The sequence below is a fragment of the Gasterosteus aculeatus genome, chromosome 4 (assembly GCF_964276395.1).
Source record: "Gasterosteus aculeatus chromosome 4, fGasAcu3.hap1.1, whole genome shotgun sequence".
Classification (NCBI taxonomy): domain Eukaryota; kingdom Metazoa; phylum Chordata; class Actinopteri; order Perciformes; family Gasterosteidae; genus Gasterosteus; species Gasterosteus aculeatus.
This window is the reverse complement of record NC_135691.1, coordinates 23224594-23247651: the sequence shown is the minus strand read 5'-3', so window position 1 is coordinate 23247651 and position 23058 is coordinate 23224594. Positions and strand designations below refer to the sequence as shown.

Here is a 23058-nt window from a genome sequence, read left to right as displayed (position 1 = left end):
CTATATCTCTACTGCTAGCTAAATAAAGAAACAAGATGGGTATTGATAGATTGTTGTTGTTGGTTTAATGCAAAACAAGTAAGGAATCACACACTACTACTACTAGATAAATATTTAGTATTTCTTCCAACATGAAAAAAGCAGCAAATTTGTCACCTTCACTGGCAATTCAGTATAATATCATATATAATCAACAGTGGTGGCTGGACGATAGAGGGCAATGGGGCGTTGCCCCACCTGGAGCCCCCCCCCCCAAAAAGGAAAGATGAAATTACATTTAAAAAAATGTCAATATCTGTTGAAATATGGAATGTACTCACTTATGTTTGTAACTGCACACCCCTGCCTGTCATACGCAAGTCCTGTCTTTATGCCCACAGAAGGCATGTCCAAGAAGCATTTTAGCCAATTAAATTAAATTAAAAAAAGTTCAGGAGTTGGTGGTATATGAACCTACTTCTAACTTGGTTAATATGATGGTGACTGCTTCTTATCAACAGTCAATGGTGGAAAGATAAAAGGGAAGTTGTTACTAGACTTTTATTCATCAGCTGGATACAGCCACGAGGCTCCTGTTAATGTTGCTCTGTGTTTGCTGCTTGTGTCACCACCCCAACTAAAATGTAGCGTTTTGCCTTTTAACGAAAAGACAACGACTTTGAATACTGGATGAGGAATGGAGCATTTTCGTCCTTTTAACTGCATTTTGTAAAAGCATGTGTCTAGGCTTATAGCATGTGACATATAAGTAGATTCACTGTAAACTGCTCTACAAATCCCTAAATGCAGCCACTCATCCCAGAAGAGCTAAGCGTTTCTCTTCCAGTGTCGTCTTGATCCCCAAATACAGCTCAAAAATGTGCCTGCCTTCGAAAAACTGTATTTTACAATCTCAATAAGGAATGAATTCAGCAAAATAAACCTTGGCACAGGTATCTCCAAGACATCTGTCTCCAAATGTTACTTTTCTGGTTTGTGGGACATGGGATCAGTTCACACCTTGAAGAGTTAATATATCAGGATGTGGGAGAGGAAACAGATCAGTGCCTCATGAGTTGGGAGGACATGTAAACCATCCACAGAAACTCCAGCATGCAAGAAAATTTGTACGCATCCTGGACTACTCTCCATCCATCCTTCACAAAGGAGACAGGTGATGAGAAACTCTGGACCACAAGCAGCAATTTATTTTCGTTCCAAATGAGTTTTCCTTTCCTTCCAGAATTCCTCACCATGCTCAGAGTGTGTGTTGTGTGCAGTGGCTATTATCCTTGCTCTGTTCAAATATTGAGTTGTGAACGCCATGGGGTGAAAACCAAAGCACACCACGTACAGGCCAAATAAATCTGTAATTTTTTGGCTAGGTCTAAATCTTTCTGTCCTGACTGCTGCTGTTTCAACATCCCTGTTTTAGCCAGCAGGCTCGAAACCGCAGTAGATCTGTTTTTCCCCAAGTGCAGCCTTGCAGTCCCACCCGTAGCATGAATGACATCTCCACAGTGTATATAAGGGTAGTAGTCTTGACAGAAACGCCACCAACCCACACAACCCCCCTGAGAAACCTAAAATAATGACATGATCAACTTGACTTATATCAAAGGAGCACAGTACCCATGAACAATATTAGTATTAGTGTAGTATTAAAACACTACTACATCACTGCATTTCTGCATTTGGAGGATGGTCAATTTTGATTATACACTGTAGATATGAATATGTTTGTCAGTCTAAAGGCTATACATAAAGGTGACATTCGTAGATAAACCACAATATATAAGGTGAAATGTAACAAGCAGAATCTTCAATACAATTACCATTAAATAATGATAATTTTTCAAAATATGATAATTTTTCAAAATATCAACTATTGAAAGTTGTGAAAATGTCCAAAGATCCAGGTGATTTTATTATTGGGTGATGAATTATGGCCCCGGGGAAGACAGGTGGAGGGATTACATCTCCTCCCTGGTCTGGGACACCTTGGGATGCTCTAGTCAGAGCTGGTAGATGTGACCCAGGAAAGGAAAATTTAGGATCCCCTGCTAGTGCTCTTGCCCCCCTCGTCTTCACCGCAGTCCTGTGTGCGGGTAGCAATGTTAACTTTCACACAACGACAGGACGGAGTTTATCGCTGCAGTGAAGCCAGCCTCCACTTCCAAACACAGTCAAGCCAGCATGTTATTCACGGTGCACCTTTATACTAGAAATTATGGTAGAGGTGTTATCCGTGTGTGTCCTGGTGTCCTAGTTTTCTTTTTTTCCGACAGGTGCCTCATGTTCCTTACTCACATATCTGTCCATGCTGGGTTCTGTCCCCGTTGATTTAGAAAGTGGGCATGGGAAGCTAAACACAGCGTTAGTACGTAGCTAACAAGCTATCTAAACCTTCCGGCTGCTCGTGGTCGCTCTTGTTATGTTGTTAAAACGGCACCTCCCGAGACTCGACCCAGCCTTGAGAGCGCAGCGAAGGCCGGCAAAGGGATATCCCTAAGCTGAATGTAATTCAGGACGCTAAATTTATATTATATGTCACTCATTATCTTTATCAGTTATTGGCTAAACTGCTTCTTAGACCGACCGCTTTGGGACCCGGCCCGAGCCCAGCTGAGACAAGCAGACAAGCGAGAGGAGGACGTGCAGGAAAACCATATATTTTGCACAGATATCTTAATTTACAAACTATTTGACAAATGTATTTTTATTATAATAAAAAAAATGATTATCTTCTTTTTTTTTGTGGCTCAAGGTGGGGCCATGCCCCATGGCCCTCTATGGACCAGCCGCCACTGGTGCTGAGGTAGCTTTAGAAGATTGAATGGAAGGATGTCTTTTTGTACGTCACAATTGCAAATGTAAAAAAAGCCAATGCTGGAACCACCTAAACACATATAGGACAAAGGTCTAAACTAACTTCTGGTCGACGGGGGAGACCGGGGGGACACCGTCATTTTCAAGCAGCCGCTGCTGCCTGGAGTAACGCCACGGTCGAAAAGGTTGCAGGGGACCCCACACTTTTTTGGCTTGCCAAGATACTTTTCAATCCAAGTCATGGCGATGCGTTGTTCAGTGCCGGTCAGCAAGCCTCTTGTTTCTCTCAGCTGTTCTCAACAGCGCTGCCTTGGTGTCCCTCCAAATCTTACGACCGCATCGAAGATGTTGCACAGACAGAACAGCCAACTCCTCCTCCTCTCCTGGGAACAATGGAGGTTGACAGCCCAATGATCTGTCCAGTGGCAGTGGAGGAGAGAGAGTTGTGTGCATACTCTATCCAACTTAGTTGAGTATTCCAGGAAGTTGAATTTGAAGCACCGACACAACGAATGGGAGACTCCAGATCGTTATTTGCGCTCTCAGACTGTCCTTTAGTCTGTGGGTGGAACCCAGACAACCGTCTGACTGTGGCTCCTAGGGCGTGGCAAAATGACCTCCAAACTTGCCAGATGAACTGAGGGCCACGGTTTGAGACGTTGTCCAACGGAAGGCCATGGAGGCGGAAGACATGTTACGTCAAGAGAACTGTAGTCTCGCAAGGTGAAGGAAGCCATGAAATGGGCAGCCTTGGAAAACCAGTCTACAATGGTAAGTATTGTGGTCATCCCAACAGAAAGACGTAGACCAGTGAAAAAGTCCACGCCGATGTGGGAGCAAGGATGACCAGGCGTTGATAAGGGGCGGAGCAATCAAATAGGGAGTTGGTGAGAGGTCTTGCCCCGGGCACAAGCCAGGAAGGCAAGGACGTATCCCTTAGTGTTCCCATCCATGGTAGGCCCCAAGAAGTGTTGTCTGTGGAGAGACAATGTCCGACTAATCCCTGAAGGACAGGTGAACCGAGAGGCACAAACAGCTAATTTTCAGGTCCTGTGCCGGGGGTCGGGATCCACGTGTTGCGCCTCGCAAAACACTGACTCCACCTCCAAGGTCAGAGCTCTCAACACCAACAATGTAGGCAGAATGGTATCCAATCCGACTCTATTAACGCCATCTGGCGAGACATTTGGTTTGATGTTCTTTGATACAGAACGATAAGTGATGATAAAGTTGAAACGGCCCCACCAGGCTTGACAGGAATTAAATTCTGTTTAGCTGACAGGATGTAGGCAAGATTGTTGTGGTCCGTCCACACGATGAAAGGGATCTCCGATCCCTCCAGCCAATGTCTCCACTCCTCCAGAGCCAACTTCACTGCCAGAAGTTCCCGGATACCAACACAGTTGGTTTCCGCTGGAGACAGGCGTCGAGAAAAAAACACACATGTGTGTTGAGAGAGAACAGCCCCCACCCCACTGTTCGACGCATTAACCTCAACCACAAACTGCAGAGAAGAGTCAAGTTGCATCAGAATGAGTGCTGAGGTGAAGCTAATAAGGCGAAAGCTTGATCCGCCTCAGGCGACCACTGGAAAGGAACAGCAGAAGAGGTGAGTCAGAGGGGCAGCAACTCTACTGTAGTCCTGGATAAAACGGCGATACAAGTTGGCAAAACCAAGGAACGATTGCAACAGATTCCTGGAGGTAGTTCAATTACCACATAATGGGAGTCAGACTGTCTAGAAAACCTTCTCGTAACTCGTCTTCCCATCCTGACTCTGCTGCCACCACCCGGAACTCAGAGTACTCTTCACTACTTCTTTAGCTCGGTCTGAGATTGAGCAAACGTTTGGAGGGATCTCCAGCACAAACGGGATAGTCAAAAACCTCTCTCAGTTCCATCATAAAAGGAACATAGGTAACCAATCTAACTCTTCCCTCTCCCAACAAAGTGTCAGCCCAGTGTAATGACCTTCCACTTAATAGTCCAGTGACATCTGATATAAGTTTTTCAGGCTAAGGACCCCCGAACTGATGGCGAGATGGAACAGGGACCCCCTATTCTACGGAGTTTGGTCCACCATCTTTTAATTTTGAGCTCTTTAGACGTGAGCATAAACGCGATCTGATTGGCTAGTGCCTCTGCTGTCGTATTTGCATGAAAGGTGCTGTGAATGAACCGGTGCCCAGTTTGAGGGAGCTCCTGTGGGTAGCTGAAGGTGTGCATTGCGGACTGAAAGATAACGTCTTCTCATCAATTTATCCGTTCGCTACAATATGTTGGATTCATGTCAATGTGTATTTAAAGACAGTAAATACAATTCTGATTCTGAAGACAGAAAAAATTGGTTGAAGAAAAAAAACAAAAACAAATATTTTGCGACTTCCCTGTAGTACCTGTTGAAGACCTCTGCCATAGCCTCATCAGAGGTGAAGGTGAAGGGTTGTTGGGCAAATACCAATGAGACCCAATGTCTTTTGGCAGTCTAACTTTTTTTACAGTAATTTCCGGCCCACAAGTAAATATCATATGTCAATCATAACTAGCCCGCCGGTCGATAGGACGCACACCATTACATCACATTACATGTCATTTAGCTGACGCTTTTATCCAAAGCGACTTACAAGAAGTGCATTCAATCATTGTACACCACGGATGTTAAAAGTCCCAGAATGCACTGCAACAGCTACTCGCAACAAATCTTAGGCGGGGCTGCCTAGCGCGCGGGGCATCGCAGAGGTAACATAAAAGGGGTATTATATTGAATTTTAGTATCGTAAGTATCGGATATCTTGATATTTATGTCAGTTTTAATTGCCCCTTTCTGTGATTGAGTTTGACACCACTGCTCTAGCCTACTCAACACTTCGTCGCAGACAAATCTCAGGGAGAAAAGAGGTGTTAAGAAAGCTGTGACTCATTTTCACGTGTGTTTAGTTGGATTCAATAGGATCAGGATTTTAAAAAGTTGGCTGAAAGGGCATATGGGCCAACCAGAGCTGAACTTAAGCATCAAACGGAAAATGTAACTTAAATTTATCTTCAGAAACTGATTTCCGGAGTGCCATGCATCCTAACATTGAGCTGAACAATTGCTGATGTATTTTTTCTAAGCAACATAACTTGTTAATTTCAACAGTTGTATGCCTGTTTACCTAACACAGCCTCTTTGTGAAGTTATTTGTTGAAGTGATAGCTAACTCACACATTAATCCTGCTCAGACACTCCCTGTGGTTCATGCCATGCCGAAGCTTCAGGTGAATGATGATGCTGAGTGCTGGACAGTTTGTCTGCTACACTAATCATCACCATGGTGTGACATGTGTCTTAGTAGGCCAGTCTTACACCTGTGAGGACCAGAGGATGAAATATGGCTGTTCAGTCTTTCCACAATCCCAAATCATCTGCCACCGAGGTGGGCTGCCTGACAAGCATAAATTATGTTAATAGAATTTAATAAAAAACACTTTATTTCAAAGGTTTCAGTACTTTGAAATGTCAAGATGATCTAGTGTGCTACCTGCAGAGAATTCTGAAGCTTAAGTTAGAACACTAAAATATTAAAACAAGAAATTGTGATCCCTCATGGGGAATGACAAAGCGTGATGAAAAATGGAGAACGTACAAGTGTGTCTCCCAGGTAGTTTTTTCTCTATGTATTAATTGATCTGAGTGTTGAATCTAGTCCTCCATTCACGGCTCCGTATAATGAAGAAGATATTAAACAGATTTGGGAATATTCTAATGAAATAATTGCCTCTTTTTGTTAACTCCACTCTGTAATTTGCAATCACATTGTTATCTAAAAACAGCAAAATTGTAATTAAGTAAAAAAATTGGGGTTTTGTGTTTAGTTTGGTGATTAGTAATGACGGTCTATTGAAGAGTGAAATTATCAGAAAATGATTCTTATGAATACAAAAAAGCACAGCTTTGTGTGCCACCTCCCCAGCCCTCTCCAACACACACAGACACACACAAAACAGTAATGATGGTGAGACTGTAAATTATCCACTGCTGGTTGTTAATTGAACATTTCCATTGTTACCATGACAGACTGCCTATTGATTGGCCATTGGTGCTCCCACTAGTCCCTTTGGCCTGAGGACAGGCTGACAAGGAGTACGACGACAGTTTAGTGTTGTAGACCGTTAGCACATGAGCAAAGGAGGAACAGAAAGTGGGGAAAGAGACTGAAACAATAACAGAGTGGGATGAAAATGCAGACAAAGATAAAGAGAAAAACCTGGGAAACCGATTCAGAGGTGGGGGAGTGGCGTCTGGTGGTTGGACACGGTGTTCAATTACAGCATGCATGAGGTTAAATCAATAACATTTAAATTGCTTATGGTAATCTCCTGCAATGCATCTCCAATCACTGGGATCAGCATAAACAATCTGCTGACCCCAGCCCCACTCAGCCGCAGACTAAAACATATGAGGAGAAGTCAGCTGGCTGGAATGATATACCTGGAAAGTGAGTATGAGTGAATGTGGGTGTGCATGGCTATTTTTTAGTCAAATTATTTAGATGTTAAAACACTAATATTGCTTTGTGCAGTGAATGTTTAAAATACTTGTTCTCCCACGGGAGGGAGTGAAGAGGAGGACACCTGCTGGAGATGTTGAAATGTGGAGACAGGTCAAAACACAGTACCTTCACGAGGCGCCTGCTGATGTCCTATGAGAAAGCAATAATGACTTAATATTGATCTACTTGGATTTTGTGTAACTCAACAACTCAGTGTCAGCTTTGAGGCAATTCAATTCAATTAATTTTATTTTATATAGGCCAAAATCATAATTTACAAATTCGCCTCAGAGAGCTTTACAATCTGAACACATGCAGCATCCTCTGTCCCAAAACCCTCACATCAACACCGGAAAAAAATCCTATTTAATAAATTGTCAGAAGTGGATAAAAACAAATAGTTACAGGCATCTCCATTTAGAGACATAATTGCTGGAAAACTCATTTAAATAAATAAGCTTTAAGAGAAAACCCAACTTTGCACACCTTAACAGTAATTTTATAGAGGAAGAGAGCATATTTGGACAAAAATAGTTGGACACAGCCTCCCCAAGCCTATCTAAAGCAGGGGGCTCAGAAGCTGTTAGGCAATACTGAGGCCTCGGTCCGAGTTGTACTCATGTAGTACTGAAAGCGTTACCGCAGCGGAGACAGCTTGCTTTTATCGAGACTTGATAAAAGCAAAGTGAGAAAAGTAGGCTAGATCTCCTTTATCATCGCATTATAAGAAAAAAGATAGAAGAAAATGTTGTCTCTATTGTCCATCTGGTGTTACCCAATTCATTCACAATCCTCTCTACCAGTCTTAGAGTTGCATTCCGTCAAACTATTCATTAATATTTAAGGACAATGGGTGCCGTTGTTTAATATGAATATCTGGCTCCCCTCACCCTCGGTGTGCAGTGTTAGTTTGAAGTTGTGCCTAATGAAGCAGCTAACCAGCTGAACAATAAGGCACAGGGCACATCTTAGGCATGTGCATGTCAGCAAATGAAACACAGACCAAAAAGCAAAGAGAACATCTTCAACCGGAGACACTACTGTTTCTAATCAGGCTTAATCAAGATAAAGTTATCTATTATTGTAGCCACTCATTGAGTACAGAGATACACATACAAAAATGTTGTGTACCCATACAAACTTCTGGACCAAAGTGGTCAATGATGTGATGCTCATAATATGAAGCATAGAGAAAGGGTGTGTACTCCAACTAAGTGCAAAGCAGCAGGAACAGATGCACATACAGTTTCTCCTGCATGCAGTGCGTGGTCATGTACTTTGGGCAGTTTGTGGACCCACTGTGACAATGGTCATGGACATAAGCACCTTATTAGAATGTATATACTGCCTATACACTTGTACCAAAGCATGTGCTGACCTGGTTTTGTTTTAACATGAGGGGGCAAGAGTCTCTCTCTATCTCTATCGGAAATGGAATGGGGGGTTCAAACCAACACAGGGTGTGTAACGAGAAGACCGCTATTTGTGTCACATGTGAAACCAAAAGGTAATGTTGACTTATTTGAATGTATACACCTTTAAATAACATAAGCTACATACTTATTTTAAGCTGAAACCAATGTGTTCATATTGTTGAATATTCCATTTTTTTCATTTAACATTGATCACGGTTTATTGAGTTTTACAGCAACTGAATATTTTGAAGCGGTGGTTGCTTAAATGTGAGATTCCTTTTGCTGCAGAAAAGAGTCAAATTATTATTATATTATCTTATTCGGTGGGAAGGTGGGGTGATACATTTCTTAATTTTCAAACAAAACTCTAACTATGTTCCCCCTAACAGAATAATGGGGATGTATTTGCTCCAATTGCTCTATTGCTCAGGCCCCAAGGCCTGAATATGATTACTAATGTATATACTCTTTTACACAGTTGAGAAAGAATTGCTTAAACAACTTTTGCTGAAGCAAAAAGGTCGATGAGCGTTGTTTAATGCGATGGGGTGTCCTGTATACCCTGCATGCAGCATGATATGGGGTAGTTCTGTGGTTGTTAGTTATAGAAGGCGTTCCTCCCCCTTCACCACAGCTGTGAAATGCCTGGCTTGTCTGAGGAATGAGAGACCCTGAAGGGCTGAGGGTCCCAAACAAATGAGCTCCCATAAAATTCCTCTACTTATGCAGGGAGGGGGCACAATGCAGACAAGCAGCCTTCCAAAGCAGCCTTCATGGTGATCCCACTCTAGTATTTACAGTGGCCATCCATGGGTGTTACTGCTCCGCAGCTGAACCAGTCACCTTCACAAGAAGCGTGACTGTATTCATCTTATCAGTGTACTTTACTTCCTAACAAGTGGGAATCTGCAATCATCCTATACACAAACATTAGCAAAGTGGCTTAAATGTTACTGAAGCTGTGTGCTGCTCCTTGCATGGAGCCCCTGCATGAGTATGTGAAAAAGCTTGCTTGTGCTCAGCTGAAAATAAAATGGCTATATTGTGGGATTTTCACTGGAAATGTTTATCAGCAAGGCAAATAAAGATAATTGTCTGACTTAGGGTGGGGGTGGGAGGCTTTTTTGAGGTGCACCTAGTCCATAAATGACTCCTAATAGGGTAGCACCTCATTTGACTTTAACATGCCTCCCTCTAGTGGAAGACAAACATGATTCTAAAGTAAGGTCCTCACTGTCCCGTCTCCCACTAACAAAAGAAGATTATATCTAAATAAGACTCCCCGGCATGCCAGACTGAATAGAACTCTGTATTAATTAACTCATGTCTAATGTAAAACATGAATTGTAGATTTCACAACAGCTTTAATATTTTCATTTTTTTGCTCTTTCTCCCGCAGCTTCATCTTTTGTTTGTTTTATCGGATGGCAGCACATTGCTGGACATTTTTAATTCTGTGGTAAGCTGCTGAGGTAATCAAACTGATTAATTTTATATGCGTTTCAGTGAATTTTGATAATGGACATAAAACGTATTGTGATATCGTCAAAAAAATTACAGATAAATTAAATGTATATGAATTTTTAGTATGCTTCAATTAAAAACTTTAGATTAAAAGTGTGGAGTTACTCTTATGGGACATTGTTTCTCGTTAAATTTAAATACCCCATGAAAAGAAAATGAAATGAATGAATGTCATGATTTTCAACAATGATATAATACTAGGGCTGTCAATAAATACAGGTACAGATAAAAAAAAATAATAATTAATTTCACATTTTGAAATTCACTAATCACGATTATAAGACTAAATCTTAAAAGTAATGACTTGCATCATTTGACGGCTGTGTTTGTGACATTTAGCCAAGCATTTTTCAAACCACGGTCTTTTAGCGGCACAGTGGTGATCCTCTGCAGACCGTGTGCCGCGCAGGGTATATGTTGTGATGGAAGTACATGGCGGCAAATCACTGGCAAAATTCGAGCGCGCCAATCAGGTTGATGCGTGCGCGTCATTTAAGTATTTTCCACGCGCTCGCTACCTAAATATGATACCTAAATTTGGATATCGGCCGATACAGATAATATTCCGATACCAGAGCTGTGTTTGATAAACAGGAAATCCTGTTAACAGAAAGAATTCTGAAAACAAATTTGAAACTGTAAGGGTTTCAGATTAATTGTCATGTCAATATTTATTTCATTTCATAAATGTCAAATACTTGAGTCTTAAAAATTTAGAAATATGAAAAGTGCAAGTGTGAACATCTTAAACATACACACTTGACACACAGTCTCACTCACTCTCACTGACTCTTGTATTATGAACAACATGTCCAATATCTGAAGAAAAGTGCAATAAAATAACTGTAAACATCTTACACACTTGACACACAGTCTCACTCACTCACTCACTCACTCATTCACACACGCAATCACACTTACTCTCTCTCACACACACAATAAGTTTTAAAACAGTGTGCATCAGAACAGCACTTAAGATGACTTGGAATAAACTAAACACCAGAGTCTAACTATTCTTTAAAAGAAAACAAAAATCGAATGTCTCAAAGTTGGAACTTCCATTGCAGCCTTCATATCACGTGCATTGTCCCGTAGAATGGCATGCACTTTTTCCAGAGGGATCTCCCAGTGATTTAACATCTCTGTAATGGAGGCTGCGATTGTAGCTTGGTTGTGTGAACCCCTGCACTTTTTTACCTGAAGCACCGCACTACAGAGGCCATGTGTATCCGAGTCAACCCAGTGCACTGTGAGGCTTATTAGCGACATTGGGCAGACATCTGAGGTCCAAATATCTGTAGTAAAGCTCAGGACTGGAACTCCTTTTAATTTCTCAGCTAACCGGGTTGACACTCGGCTGTATAGTTCAGGTAGCGCAGTCTCTGATAAATATCTCCTGGACGGTAAACTGTACCGTGGTTGCAAGTGTTCCATCAGGCTGCGAAATCCAGCGTTTTCCACCACTGATAATGGTTGGTCATCGAGTCCAATGAAGTTGAGCAACTTTTCGGTAATCCCTTTAGCCTTTACACTATCTGCCTGGAATTTACCTTGCTTTTGGAATGACTCCAGAAGTGATTCTTGACGGATCCTGTTGTCTTTCTGCCCACTGCCTAAAAAATCCTTGTGCTCTTTAACGTGGTGTTTTTTAAAATGTTTGATCAAACTTGTCGTATTGTACAACGCAAGGGAGCTTCCGCCTCTTGGAATCACGGCTTTGCAAATACTGCAACTAGCCGCCCTGCTCTGTGGCGTTTCTATCATAAAGAATCTCCACACAGCGGACATTTTGTCTAGCCTCAGTGCTATCCTGCTAGCCCAGTGTTTGTCAACCTTTTTTTGCGTCAAGGCACAATTAAGACACAGAAAAAATCTCACGGCACACCAACAACCGGAAATGATATGAAAATCAATCCCAAACATAGTTTCAGCATGAGCATAATATACTCTAAGAAATCAGGGAAACGCGTGTTCTATTTGTTGTGTTTTATTAAACTTAACATCATCCTAATGCCAAAATGGCACTGGCTTTATGCCCAGGTATCTCTTAAGCCTAGTTTATGCTTCTGCGTTTTCTCTTGCGTCGCTTTTCACACCTTCTTGCGTCCTTGCGTTTCGAGCCATTTTTTTAGGCTTGCGACGCAGCCTCCCGCAGAGCACCAGGCTGCGATTGGTCCGCTAACTACGTCCTTTACGGAGTCTCTCATTTCCGCTTTCATAGCCCGATGCCGCCATTATTAAAACGAAGAATGTTTATGAGAGAACGGATCAGATTGAAGAACTTTTGTCGGAAGAAATGCGTAAATATGACCGCTTATACAAGCCGTCATTGGCGGGTTGTAGAAGCGGGTTGGATTCACGGAGGGAGATCGCCGCAAACGCCGGTTTGCCGGTCGAGAGGTGCACAAAGTTGTGGAGGAAAATACGGGACAAATGTGTGCGCGATGAAAAGCAGCAGTGTCGATGCACGAGGCAATAAAGTCTATGATAAATAAATAAATAAATAGACGTGACTCTCTAGGTCGTCAACTAAATACGTCACTCCGCCTGTTGTTCTGGCGGTGAATTACTCTGCAACACACGCAGAACCATGAATTGAAACGAGTGCGTCGACGCAACGACGCAAACGCAGAAGCATGCGCCGGCCTTAAATCTCACTTTTTTAAATTGTCGCCTCAGCAAATCTGCCTATTAATTACGCTGCGTACCGCCACCCACAGGCAGAGGGGAGTATTGAGCCTTCATTCCACCAACAGCACGACGACACACACACACAAACACACAAGTTGGCTCTTTTTTTTTTTTTCACCAATGAAGTGACAGTATGTAAAAAATGATTTTTTTTCACGGCACACCTGACAGCCTCTCGCGGCACACACGCTGGTTGAAAAACACTGTGCTAGCCTGCTAGTCTGCTAGCTGGCTGCAAACTGTGGAATGGATTCCTGAACGGAGGCGCGGCTCAATGAGACACAGTTATGAGACACGCTCAGGAAATCCATTCCACAGTTTGCAGCCAGCTAGCAGACTAGCAGGCGGGAATCACTTTTGGAGTCATTTCAGCAGACGACGTTTAAGCGCAGACATGGCTCATTGATATCGGAAATCTCCAAAGGTTGTATCGGAAAATCCGATACCCGAATTCCTCTGATATCGGGTCCCGATATCGATACTGGATCGGATCGGCCCCATCCCTACCTGTAATGTATAAAATATTTAACTAATATACTGAATTGTATGAAAGATGCCCACATAGTGATGATGCATGTTCGATACCTTTTTTTTTTTGCATTGAATCCCACTGGGACAAAAATTCCACCAGTCCTATAAAACGTGGAGATACCTATTAAAGTAGATTTGTGTCTTTATTATGCAAACAGACAACTGTTTTGAGAGCAAATTTCTTTCATTGCAGACAAAAATCAAGATCGTAAGTAAAAATATATAAACTGAAAAATTAATAATGTATTTTTTCTTATGAAACTAGAATTTTTGGCTGCAAAACAAAAACTTTAGCTCTCAAAAAATAAAGTAGTCTTTTATTAAGGAACGATATTGACTGCTGTGTTGACGTGAAGCCCCGCTTTCTACGTGCATGTGGGCTGATGTTGCAAACTGTAATGTTCAAGTGTCTCCAATTACTAACAAAGATATGTTAGCTTAGTTAGTGGTATTATGTAGGTGAGGCGAAAGCTATTAATCATTTCTTGTTCTTTTTTTAATTAATTGATTACACTCAAACATTACATTGATTCTGTCACCTACACTATGTCAGGTAATGGCTTAATTGCTTTCAAAACAGCCTGTGCAGTACACTGTAACGTCCCTTTACCATATCCATACATTTAAAATCCCTTTCCAGTATGATGCACGTGAAGCCACGGAGGCTGCATGACATCTCCTGTCCCTGATTTCAAGGGCCACACCTGAAGAACCTCAGGGACAGAATCAGGTGATTGAGAGATCCTCAGTGCAAGCTGAAACGGCAGGCATGTACTCATGTCAATGAGCCAGTTAAATGTGTCATTAGTCTGGTTTCTACCTTGATGGCAGCAGTGCAATTACATAACTGTCATGTAATTACACTGTCTACTGTCACGCACCAACCGCCAAGACAAATTCCTTGTATGTTTGACATATTTTGGCAATAAATGTTTCCTGATTCCTGATCCTGATAATTGAGCACTTGTAATTTAGAACTTGTAGGTATGTCCAACCATTTATTTAAATAGTTTGGGATGGAAAGTTTAGATTTCCACAGTAGTTCTATAGCATACAACTGTCGTAATGAGCATTATATTTAACTGTGGATATAAAATGACTGGAGAGATTTATTTTGGTCTACACTTTGTATTTCTCTTCAAGATCCACAACCTGATGGGGACAATGCAGAAGAGGCTTTGACTGTAGCCTCATTAATCCAGTGGATGACTGGTCAAGCATAAAAACTCACTGTAAAAAGGTATCATTGGTGTCTGAACATCATGCCAAACCACAGTGTATGTTACCCATGTGTCAGTGTTTGCACAGACACCATCACATTCGAAGTAGCCCACATTAAATATTATGAATATTTTAAACAATCCTGCAAACTGCCATTAAGTCTGGTGCAGGATTTGATAAATGTGTTAAATAGTTGTTGGCAAGAGCATAGTTCTGTGTTTAACGTGCTTATTCAATGTTTTTCTATTCTTTAGAAAAACAATGTTCCAGAATAATTTTATACTATAGCTTTTTATGCCACCTTGTTATAACGTGAGTAAGCAAAATAAACACAACTATTTATTGTGTATCATGTTCTGCTTGCAGGATCTGAGATGGACCAAACCCATTAATTATGATTATAGCAATTGCCTCGTTTCTTCATAGTATAGAGACTAAACATTACATTTCATTTCTTTGTTATTGTGCTACATGTAAGGTACACACAGTACCTCCTGCAGATCTGATTCTGGCACAGGTAAGTTACCTGTAGCATCCCACTCCTCCAAAGCTGACTAGTGTAGGGTCAGCGAGAACCAATTTAAATTGTGTAATTGATGCGTAGGTAACATGGACACGTCCAGGTGCGTGTACCCACTGTTAGCACACGTTAGCCCGCAGTGGGCTAGTAGAAAGTGGGGCTTCATGTCATTCTTTAATAAAAGACTCTACGACACTAACAACATGAAACATCTCAACACATGTTTTGGGTTTGTATAATAAAGACACAAATCTTCATACCTGCTGTGCTCATGTTCTTGGAGACTCCACAGTCCCAGAAGGGACTGGTTTCCCTCCTTGCTCAGTGGGGCTGGTTTCCCTCGCAGGTCCAGCCATCCTGGATAACCTGAAGGTGTTTCTGTACGTGGAGAACAAAGCACCAGTGCAGAGCACAGAGATGAATTTTGTTTTCAGGATTGAGAAGGTCTTCTCCCTCAAGGTTGGTAAAGGTGTAGAAGAGATCAAGTACCCTGTTATAAACGTCTCTCCAGAGCCTTTCCATCCTGATGGGGAAATAAATCATTTAGTCTGCTGACAATGACAGTTTGTTACAAATATCTGTGTTAATCTCCTGAAAAGGATAAGATGACTGCCCGCCACTCAGTCTACTTTAGCAAAGCTCTTCTTCAGACCCCATAATAGAAATGGGTTAGTCTAGGGTTAGCACTGTTGGAATCTCAGATGATCAGTTTAAAACTGTGCACAAGTAAATAATCGAACAAATAATGACAGCTGTCACTTAACTTGCACCTTGCGTTGTGCATTCAAATGTCCAACCATCATTTGGTATCCAGTGTTGGGATGTTGCTGTAGAATTTGAGTTTCATCCAAATCGTGGTCCTCTAATGGAGTTTATAGGGTCATGGAGTCAGAAGAGACAACAAAAAAATGTGACCTGACTCACAGTACAAACAGCCCACGTTGATCACAAGTCAACGTCGATCTGTTGTAAACTGCAGTTTAAAATTGAGATTAAGATTGAGACTGTGTTCCTGGGTTAATCTGAACCCAGCTATGTGCTGTAGAAATAAATGAAATGTAACCAGAGCTTCAACTTGAACCTGCTGCCTAAAGACATGTCATATAGCTTTTACATGTTTATATTTTAAGTTTAAAATATTTCACTTGTTGAGTTTATGAATGCAGCACTATCATAAGGGTCAAACTGATGCAAATGTGCATAATTAAAAATCTGTCAAATCGGACCCCATTCAACTTCATTTGCTCAAGTAATAGGGTTATAAATTATATATTGAAGAGTTTATTCCATGGCAACCATGTAAAACGTTCATCAAAGTTACAGTAAATATTAATACATTTGCAAAACGATATACAGCCACTTTTAAAAGATAATAAATTAAACCAGAAAAACACACTTGACATTATTACCTTATTCCGTACTGCACCATCCTCCAAAGGAGAATAAAATATACGAGGAACATCGATGGGTCGCTCCGGTGGTTCCAGGAGGATCGAACACTATCGGCATTGAGCTGATCCAAGTCCTCCGTCACTTTATCCAGCCAACACTGAAGAGTGTCTTTCTTAACGTGCTTCTCTAAATCGTTTGCTAATGATCGCAATTGATTTGAAATGGTTTGTAAAAACAAAACCATGTAGCCAAATGCTAACAACAACTTCTGCTAAGGAGCTAACTTCAAGACATAAGTAGTAGACCAGGAGCGATCACACTCCTCTGACCAATCTTGCTTGAGACCGAGTTTAGAACCGCCCACTTCATTACCATACAGACACACATAAATAAAAGTAGGTTAACAGAAATAAAAATATGATACAGAAACATAAATAAATAAATGAAGAAATGTAGGCAAACAAATTTAGAAATATATGTATCTATGACCTGTTTGATTATCAACTTTTATTTATTTATGGATACGTTCATTTACTTATTTCCATATTTATTTCAGCATTTATTTCTTTATTCATCTATAAAGTTGTTTATTTATTTACACATTTATTTATTCCTGTATTTATTCATACATTTATTCAGTCAAATATGAGATGTGCACTTATAGCAGGCAGCATGTACATCAAACTGTTTTTTTTTTTTGCACAGTCATTGTGAAAAGCAAAAAACAGTCCAAAGATCAGAATGTGTGGAATCTTTACAGGGCTGTAATCTCTGGGTGCGGCTGAGCTGAAACTTCCTCTTAGGTGTTACAGTCATTGCCCAAGACAGCCTCAGATATACTATAAAACGGTACTCACACATTTTAACCACTTTAAAGTAAATATTTGAACATAATTATTTTGATTGCTGGTTACATTTAAAGTCACATCAATGTCTTAAAATCCCATAGAAGGGCTGTTGTGTTTTAAATATTTGGTCGATTTTACTTTAACATTTTCTTCATATGAATTACCTTCTTCCCACTGCCAGATTAAATCTCTTGCAAAGAATTTCATAGTTGCATTTGAGTTTTACCACCTGTGCCACCACCTTAAAAAATCTGAGACGAAGATAATGTCAAAGTTTATTCACAATCATTTGAGAGAATGTATTTATGAACTGCAAATGATGTTTCATGATCAAGCTCATAGATGGCTGTAGCCAGTGTTAGCTGAGAAACCAGGCGTCATGTAGGAATTTGAGCTTGTGCAGAAACCTCTGGGACAGTATTGCCTCTAAAGGACGAAAACTTTGCTGAGCACCCTGTAAGCCATGGAGAAGGTGACCAGCATTCCCACTACCCAGGACAGTCCTCTGCTGGGTTGAGGCAGAACGGTGATGTAGGCGATGGTGTGGAAGATCCGACACCCGGCGAAAACGCGGAAGTGAAGCAGAGCGGTTGAGAGCTCAGGTCCAGTGAGAGCGTAAAGCAGGCCGATCAATACAAAAGGAACAATGTTCTCAATGTCGTTCTGATGACATCTGGAGAACGGAAACAGGGATTATTTAAACCCTGCTTCCTGCATAATAACATTACCACAAAACTGCATTCTTAATCATGTCTCAGAAACATATTGTATTTTGAAACACGTGGCTAACGTTGTCAATTTAAACAAAAACTTGGGCAAAAGCATTTTTTGTTTTGAAAACATCTTATTTGACTGCACAGTCTGGCAGTTTGTTTCCTGGTGACTGTGTTGGTTCACGTCGAGGCAAAGCTCTACTCCGTGCTAATTGGAGGCGGTAAGTATGAAAGCTTCTGTAGATCTGGTTCTGTCTGTGGCGGGGTCGTAGCTGCTAGAGGTTGATCGGACCAAATGATAGGATTTATCAATACTGATTAGTAAATAGCAAGTAGTCTCGCCAATGGGTCTTGTTTGCTTATGTAGATCATATATAGTTATGAAAATGACGTTGAGACTCATAAAGAGTTACATTATTTTAGAATTTTTTTAAGTCCTTATTGACTCCTTGATTCCCAAGGGACACAAACAGCAGTCTCCTTGGTGAAAGTTGTGTGTTTGTTTCTCCTCCCTACATAGACCTCCACACAATATGATTAGAAATGTGTTTCTGATACGTCAAAAATAAAACCGGTGCAAAATGTGTTTCCCTCGAAGCTAGTTGGCAACCCATTTTTGTGGAATGTACACATTCCAATATCTGTGTCTATTACAACTTGTAGCCTTAACATTGGATAGTTTACAGCATGCAGTATTGTGCATGGAATTATTTAGTCTCAAAATGTATATGTTTTATACATATCTAATTATCTATTACAGTGATCTTCCATTTAGATATTACCCCTCCAAAAAGCACAAGTATCATTCATATGTAGACAAAAACAGCACTGTGTCTTGTCTTTCATTATATGATGAATCTATTTAGCTTCCAATAAGAAACTACACCAGGATTTCTCACCCTCTTCTGGAATTGAAACCTGTTTTAAGAGCTTGTAACTGTCCAGACAGTCAGATTTGAGTTTGAGAATTGGATAAATATGTATTTCTCCAATTATCTGTTTTGTATCTTAATAAAATACCAGTGTATCCATCATTGACTTTAAGTGTAAAGGATCGATTATCTCACCTTCGAACTCGCTCTACATCGGTGTGAGTTCTCAGCAGCTTCTTCCTCTCCTCTACAGGCTTTAGGGCCACGTCTTCCTCATTTGCAAAAGCCTGAATGAAAGAAAGCCTAACTTATCATTACATATTTTTGACAAGCATGCAGCTATTATTTTGTGTAGTGGTGGTTTTTGGAGGCGGATAGGCATTGAGGTTCTTCACTTCTTGCACGTAAATGAAACCACAAAACAGGTCTTACAGGCTGGAACTAAGGTACCCATTGCCTATCATGAAAACAAAATGTAAAACCGACTACCTACCCCCCTGGTCAAACGGAAGAATGCCGTCATGGGGGACATCAGCATCATCTTCAGAATGACAATTGCTGAGTAGGTGGCAAAAGCCATAAATACCTCATCTTCTATCAGCTTTGCCATCTCTGCTGGTTTAAAACTGAATTACAATGAAAAAGAGACAAGATTCAGCAACGATTTGACAAACAAAATAACATGGAAAAGAGTTATACCAAAGTGCATTACTAATATTATGCTAGGAATGTGAGGCAGTGTAGTCAGTTTAGTTTTGCCTCACACCTCCATAGCTTAGGATATATACTCTAGAATACTGTTTACAGATCAAGTGACAAAACTGACACATACTGAAGAAGACAAAAATATACAAGTCATTACATACAGTTTTATTTGCAGTTTAACTATTCTACTTACGAGCTTTGGTGACTCTGCAGGAAAGGATCAAGTCTGTGCCCGTTCCACGAAAAACAAACACCCAGAAACTCAGGGGGCGGGACGTTAGCCACTGCAGAACAAAACACAACTTCCTGTTTGTGGGAGTGTAATGGTTTTTCTATACTTATGAGGACAGCATGAATTCCTACCCAAAAAACACTATCCCCAACACATTTTTCTGGGACAATAACTTACAAAGTATAACAGTTTTTTTCAATTCTAACAACATTGATGAAGTCACTACTGTCTAAAATTAACAAATATTATATATGATAACAAAGCTAGTGTAAGGAATTGATGTCCGGTCTGGACAAGTCGGGAGACAAGCCCCTTTTCGGAGGTCCGATGTCAAAATAAATCTGAAAAGCTGGTTCAATTAAAATCAACTCAATGTTTATCCTATAACTTTAATCTAAAACAAACCCCAGTGCAGTCACAGTGTGAATCACAAACAACAATATTCAACTGAATAGAGCCTCAACGTGATTGAAACCAACAGGATAGCATTATCCAGTCTAGCTGCCTGACCTAATCCTAGAGAGACTCACAATATTTTCCCAATATAAGTCGAGTATTTATATTTCAGAGTAATCCCACCATTTTATCCATACATCCATAAACCACACCCCCTACGGGATTAACTGTTTCCTGCCCGTCTCTACTTCTTGCACTATTGCACAACACATGTAATGCCTGTAGAGAAAACCAGCTTAGTTACTTGGAATGCTTTTGCAATTCCATTTCTCCACACTAGTACATAAAACCACAGGCAATCAATCAAGTGCAGAGAGAGAGAGAAAGAGAGAGAGAGTGTCTGTGTGAGAAAGAGAGAGTGTGCAAGGGGGGGAGCTGGAATAACTAGAAAAATGGCAGATGCAGTGGCGATGAGGGACAAGAAAATGGTGGCGAGGTTGCCATCTTCACACCATGTGTTTCCGAGAACAGGATTCGGATCAATACCTATGTGTCGGCTCCCGTTCGCATAATAAAACCTATATGTCTGGATTAGCAAAACAATAAAGGAAATCGGAATAATCAAAGCAGATCTTCACCAGTAAGATGCGTCTTGTTCATTGGACTTGGATCTAACTTTGGTCCTCCTTATCTTGATTTGGTCACAGACATGGTTTGTCTGGACTTGGGATCTCACTTTGAGCCGGTTATCTGGACCTGGTACCTGACTCCTGAGATGGGTCTTGTTTGACTGGACGTAGGATGTGACTTTGGTTTTATATGTCTTTATTGGGGATTTTTTATTTTACCTCTGGATCAAGTACACTACATTTTTTTTTTAAATAAAAGAGTAGGTAATATGAAAAATAGCATCACTATGCTTAAGTCTAATCTTTGCTAAATCATTCTTGGACATGGTCATATTTTGTTGCCCCACATATTATTTTATTGAGATAATGGACATTTTGGGCCAAAAAGTTTGGAAACCAGGAAATTAATTTATTCTTATGAACCATTAGTTGACACTTGTTTTTGTCAATGCAGCTAGCCTCTCTGCTCTCTGTCCTTCCCCCTCCAATCAAAGCTGAGCTTCTGCCTCCTGTCTGCGTCTCCAGTCGGTGACTAGAATTCATCTGCGTCCAGTCAAGATCACTTTTTCCACTGCTGTCATTTCTATTTAATCAAACTGACGTCACATTGGTGAGATACTTGAAAGACTCAGCCTAAACAGAGAGCCATGTTTTACCAATATGAGGTGCTTTTGATAAAGGAATCAAAAACACCTGATTTCACATGTGACTTCACTTGTCACTTTCTGTTCGCTGGTGCACTTTATTTTTAATTTCTAAATATTTTGTACTTTAACTTTTTATTCCTTTATTTTTAAACTAACCCATAGCCTTATACTACTAACACATAGCATTATGTTTTATTTTATTCCTCGTGCACTGACATATTATGGCAATAAATGTTTCGTGATTCCTGATAGAGGTACCAAGATTGTTTTCTTTTTCACTAGTCTCTCTTGCTGTCACCTCCTCAGTCCCATTGCTAGGTGGGTACATATCTGTTTGGGAGGGCCTTTAATGTATGTTCTGTAGAATTGTAAATGAACGGGGTCTGCCTAAGACAAACCGAACGTTCATACTGTGTCTGTTTGACAGAAGTCAAAGTCAAAGTGTTTTCCATGATTTCGCATACTGATACATGTGAAGGCGTGATACAAATGACAGGTGACATGCTCACAGATGATGTCAGCCTTCTCACTTTCTCTCACTCCTCGTCCGCGGTGTGCTGCAAAGGCCTGTCTTTGCAGCAGTTGTCTGACAGAACAGATTCTGTTTTATTTATTATATTGTCCACAGCAGTCTATGTTTTTCTCATTCTAGACACATGTGTAAGCCAAAGCAGATTTTTCAATTGTGTTTCTTTTGTGTGTTGTCAGTTTATGGTTGTCAAAGTGCAGGGGTCAGTTTCAAGAAGCGGGTTTAGTGGAAAGTCAGAGTTGGTTAACCCTGAGATGAGGGGAACTCTGGCTTGTCTGTTTCACAAAGGGAGGTAACTAAAGCTCAGGGTCAGTCCCCATGGTAACTGAGCCTGTGAACATAACCTGGTCGGGAGCAGGTTTTCTTCAATAAACCTAGAGTTTCTTTCACAGTCTCCTCCCTCTGACAGCAGCCCAGCCAATCACACAGCGCACTTTCATTTCCTCATTCATTCAAGTACTCTGTATCAGGCGTATTTTAGCGCAGTTTCCACATATGCACAAATATGATCTGTGTTACGTTGAAGACTAAAGTGTTTTCTGGAACATTGCACATCCTTTTCTGTACAATCCAGTTGATGAAGCGGTTTTACTTCGCAGGGTGTTAAACACGTCGGGAGAATATTGAGGCCCCAATTAGATACATTGTCATGTCCAGATGACTACTTGTTTAAACGGTATCGTTTTTCTTCACAGTGCATCAAATATGTACATAACCTCACCCGTCCTCATATAACTAACGTCCCCCATCGTGGACATACTCTCACATACAAGCACATCCTTTGTGTATTATTACGTTTTTCTGCAAACGGCAGATGGCTTTACAACATTAGAAAATTAGTAAAGCTGGTGTA

General features: G+C 40.8%; 2 protein-coding genes across 4 annotated transcripts in view; both read right to left on the bottom strand.

The window, feature by feature from the left end:
- The window catches only part of LOC120817967 (uncharacterized), a 48576-nt gene extending 30977 nt beyond the window's left edge, over nucleotides 1-17599 (bottom strand). For 2 of the 3 annotated variants that reach the window (XM_078101392.1, XM_078101390.1), the window contains exons 1-2: nucleotides 16652-17599; nucleotides 15503-15620 (exon numbers count right to left, since the gene is read on the bottom strand). The gene's annotated coding sequence lies outside the window, so the exon portion shown is untranslated. Of the gene's footprint in view, nucleotides 1-15502; nucleotides 15621-15731; nucleotides 15766-16651 lie in introns of all 3 variants that reach the window. The other variant, XM_078101393.1, reaches the window with a different exon arrangement.
- Nucleotides 17600-17745: 146 nt separating this feature from the next.
- mgst1.2 (microsomal glutathione S-transferase 1.2) lies at nucleotides 17746-20056 on the bottom strand. The gene is made up of 4 exons (XM_040174665.2): nucleotides 19966-20056; nucleotides 19561-19693; nucleotides 19263-19354; nucleotides 17746-18155 (listed from the first exon to the last, which is right to left on the bottom strand). Exons 2-4 carry the CDS (start codon nucleotides 19675-19677, stop codon nucleotides 17909-17911), a joined length of 456 nt encoding a protein of 151 aa, XP_040030599.1. The 5' UTR covers nucleotides 19678-19693; nucleotides 19966-20056; the 3' UTR covers nucleotides 17746-17908.
- Nucleotides 20057-23058: the final 3002 nt, after the last annotated feature.

What these genes read in the sequence shown, in the direction of transcription:
- mgst1.2 (XM_040174665.2), bottom strand. Translation starts at nt 19,677, where the DNA reads ATGGCAAAGCTGATAGAAGATGAGGTATTTATGGCTTTTGCCACCTAC. An exon ending in TCTTCCGTTTGACCAGGGGG is followed by an intron (nt 19,355 to 19,560) that starts GTAGGTAGTCGG and finishes TCTTTCATTCAG; the next exon opens with GCTTTTGCAAATGAGGAAGA. An exon ending in GATGTAGAGCGAGTTCGAAG is followed by an intron (nt 18,156 to 19,262) that starts GTGAGATAATCG and finishes TCCGTTCTCCAG; the next exon opens with ATGTCATCAGAACGACATTG.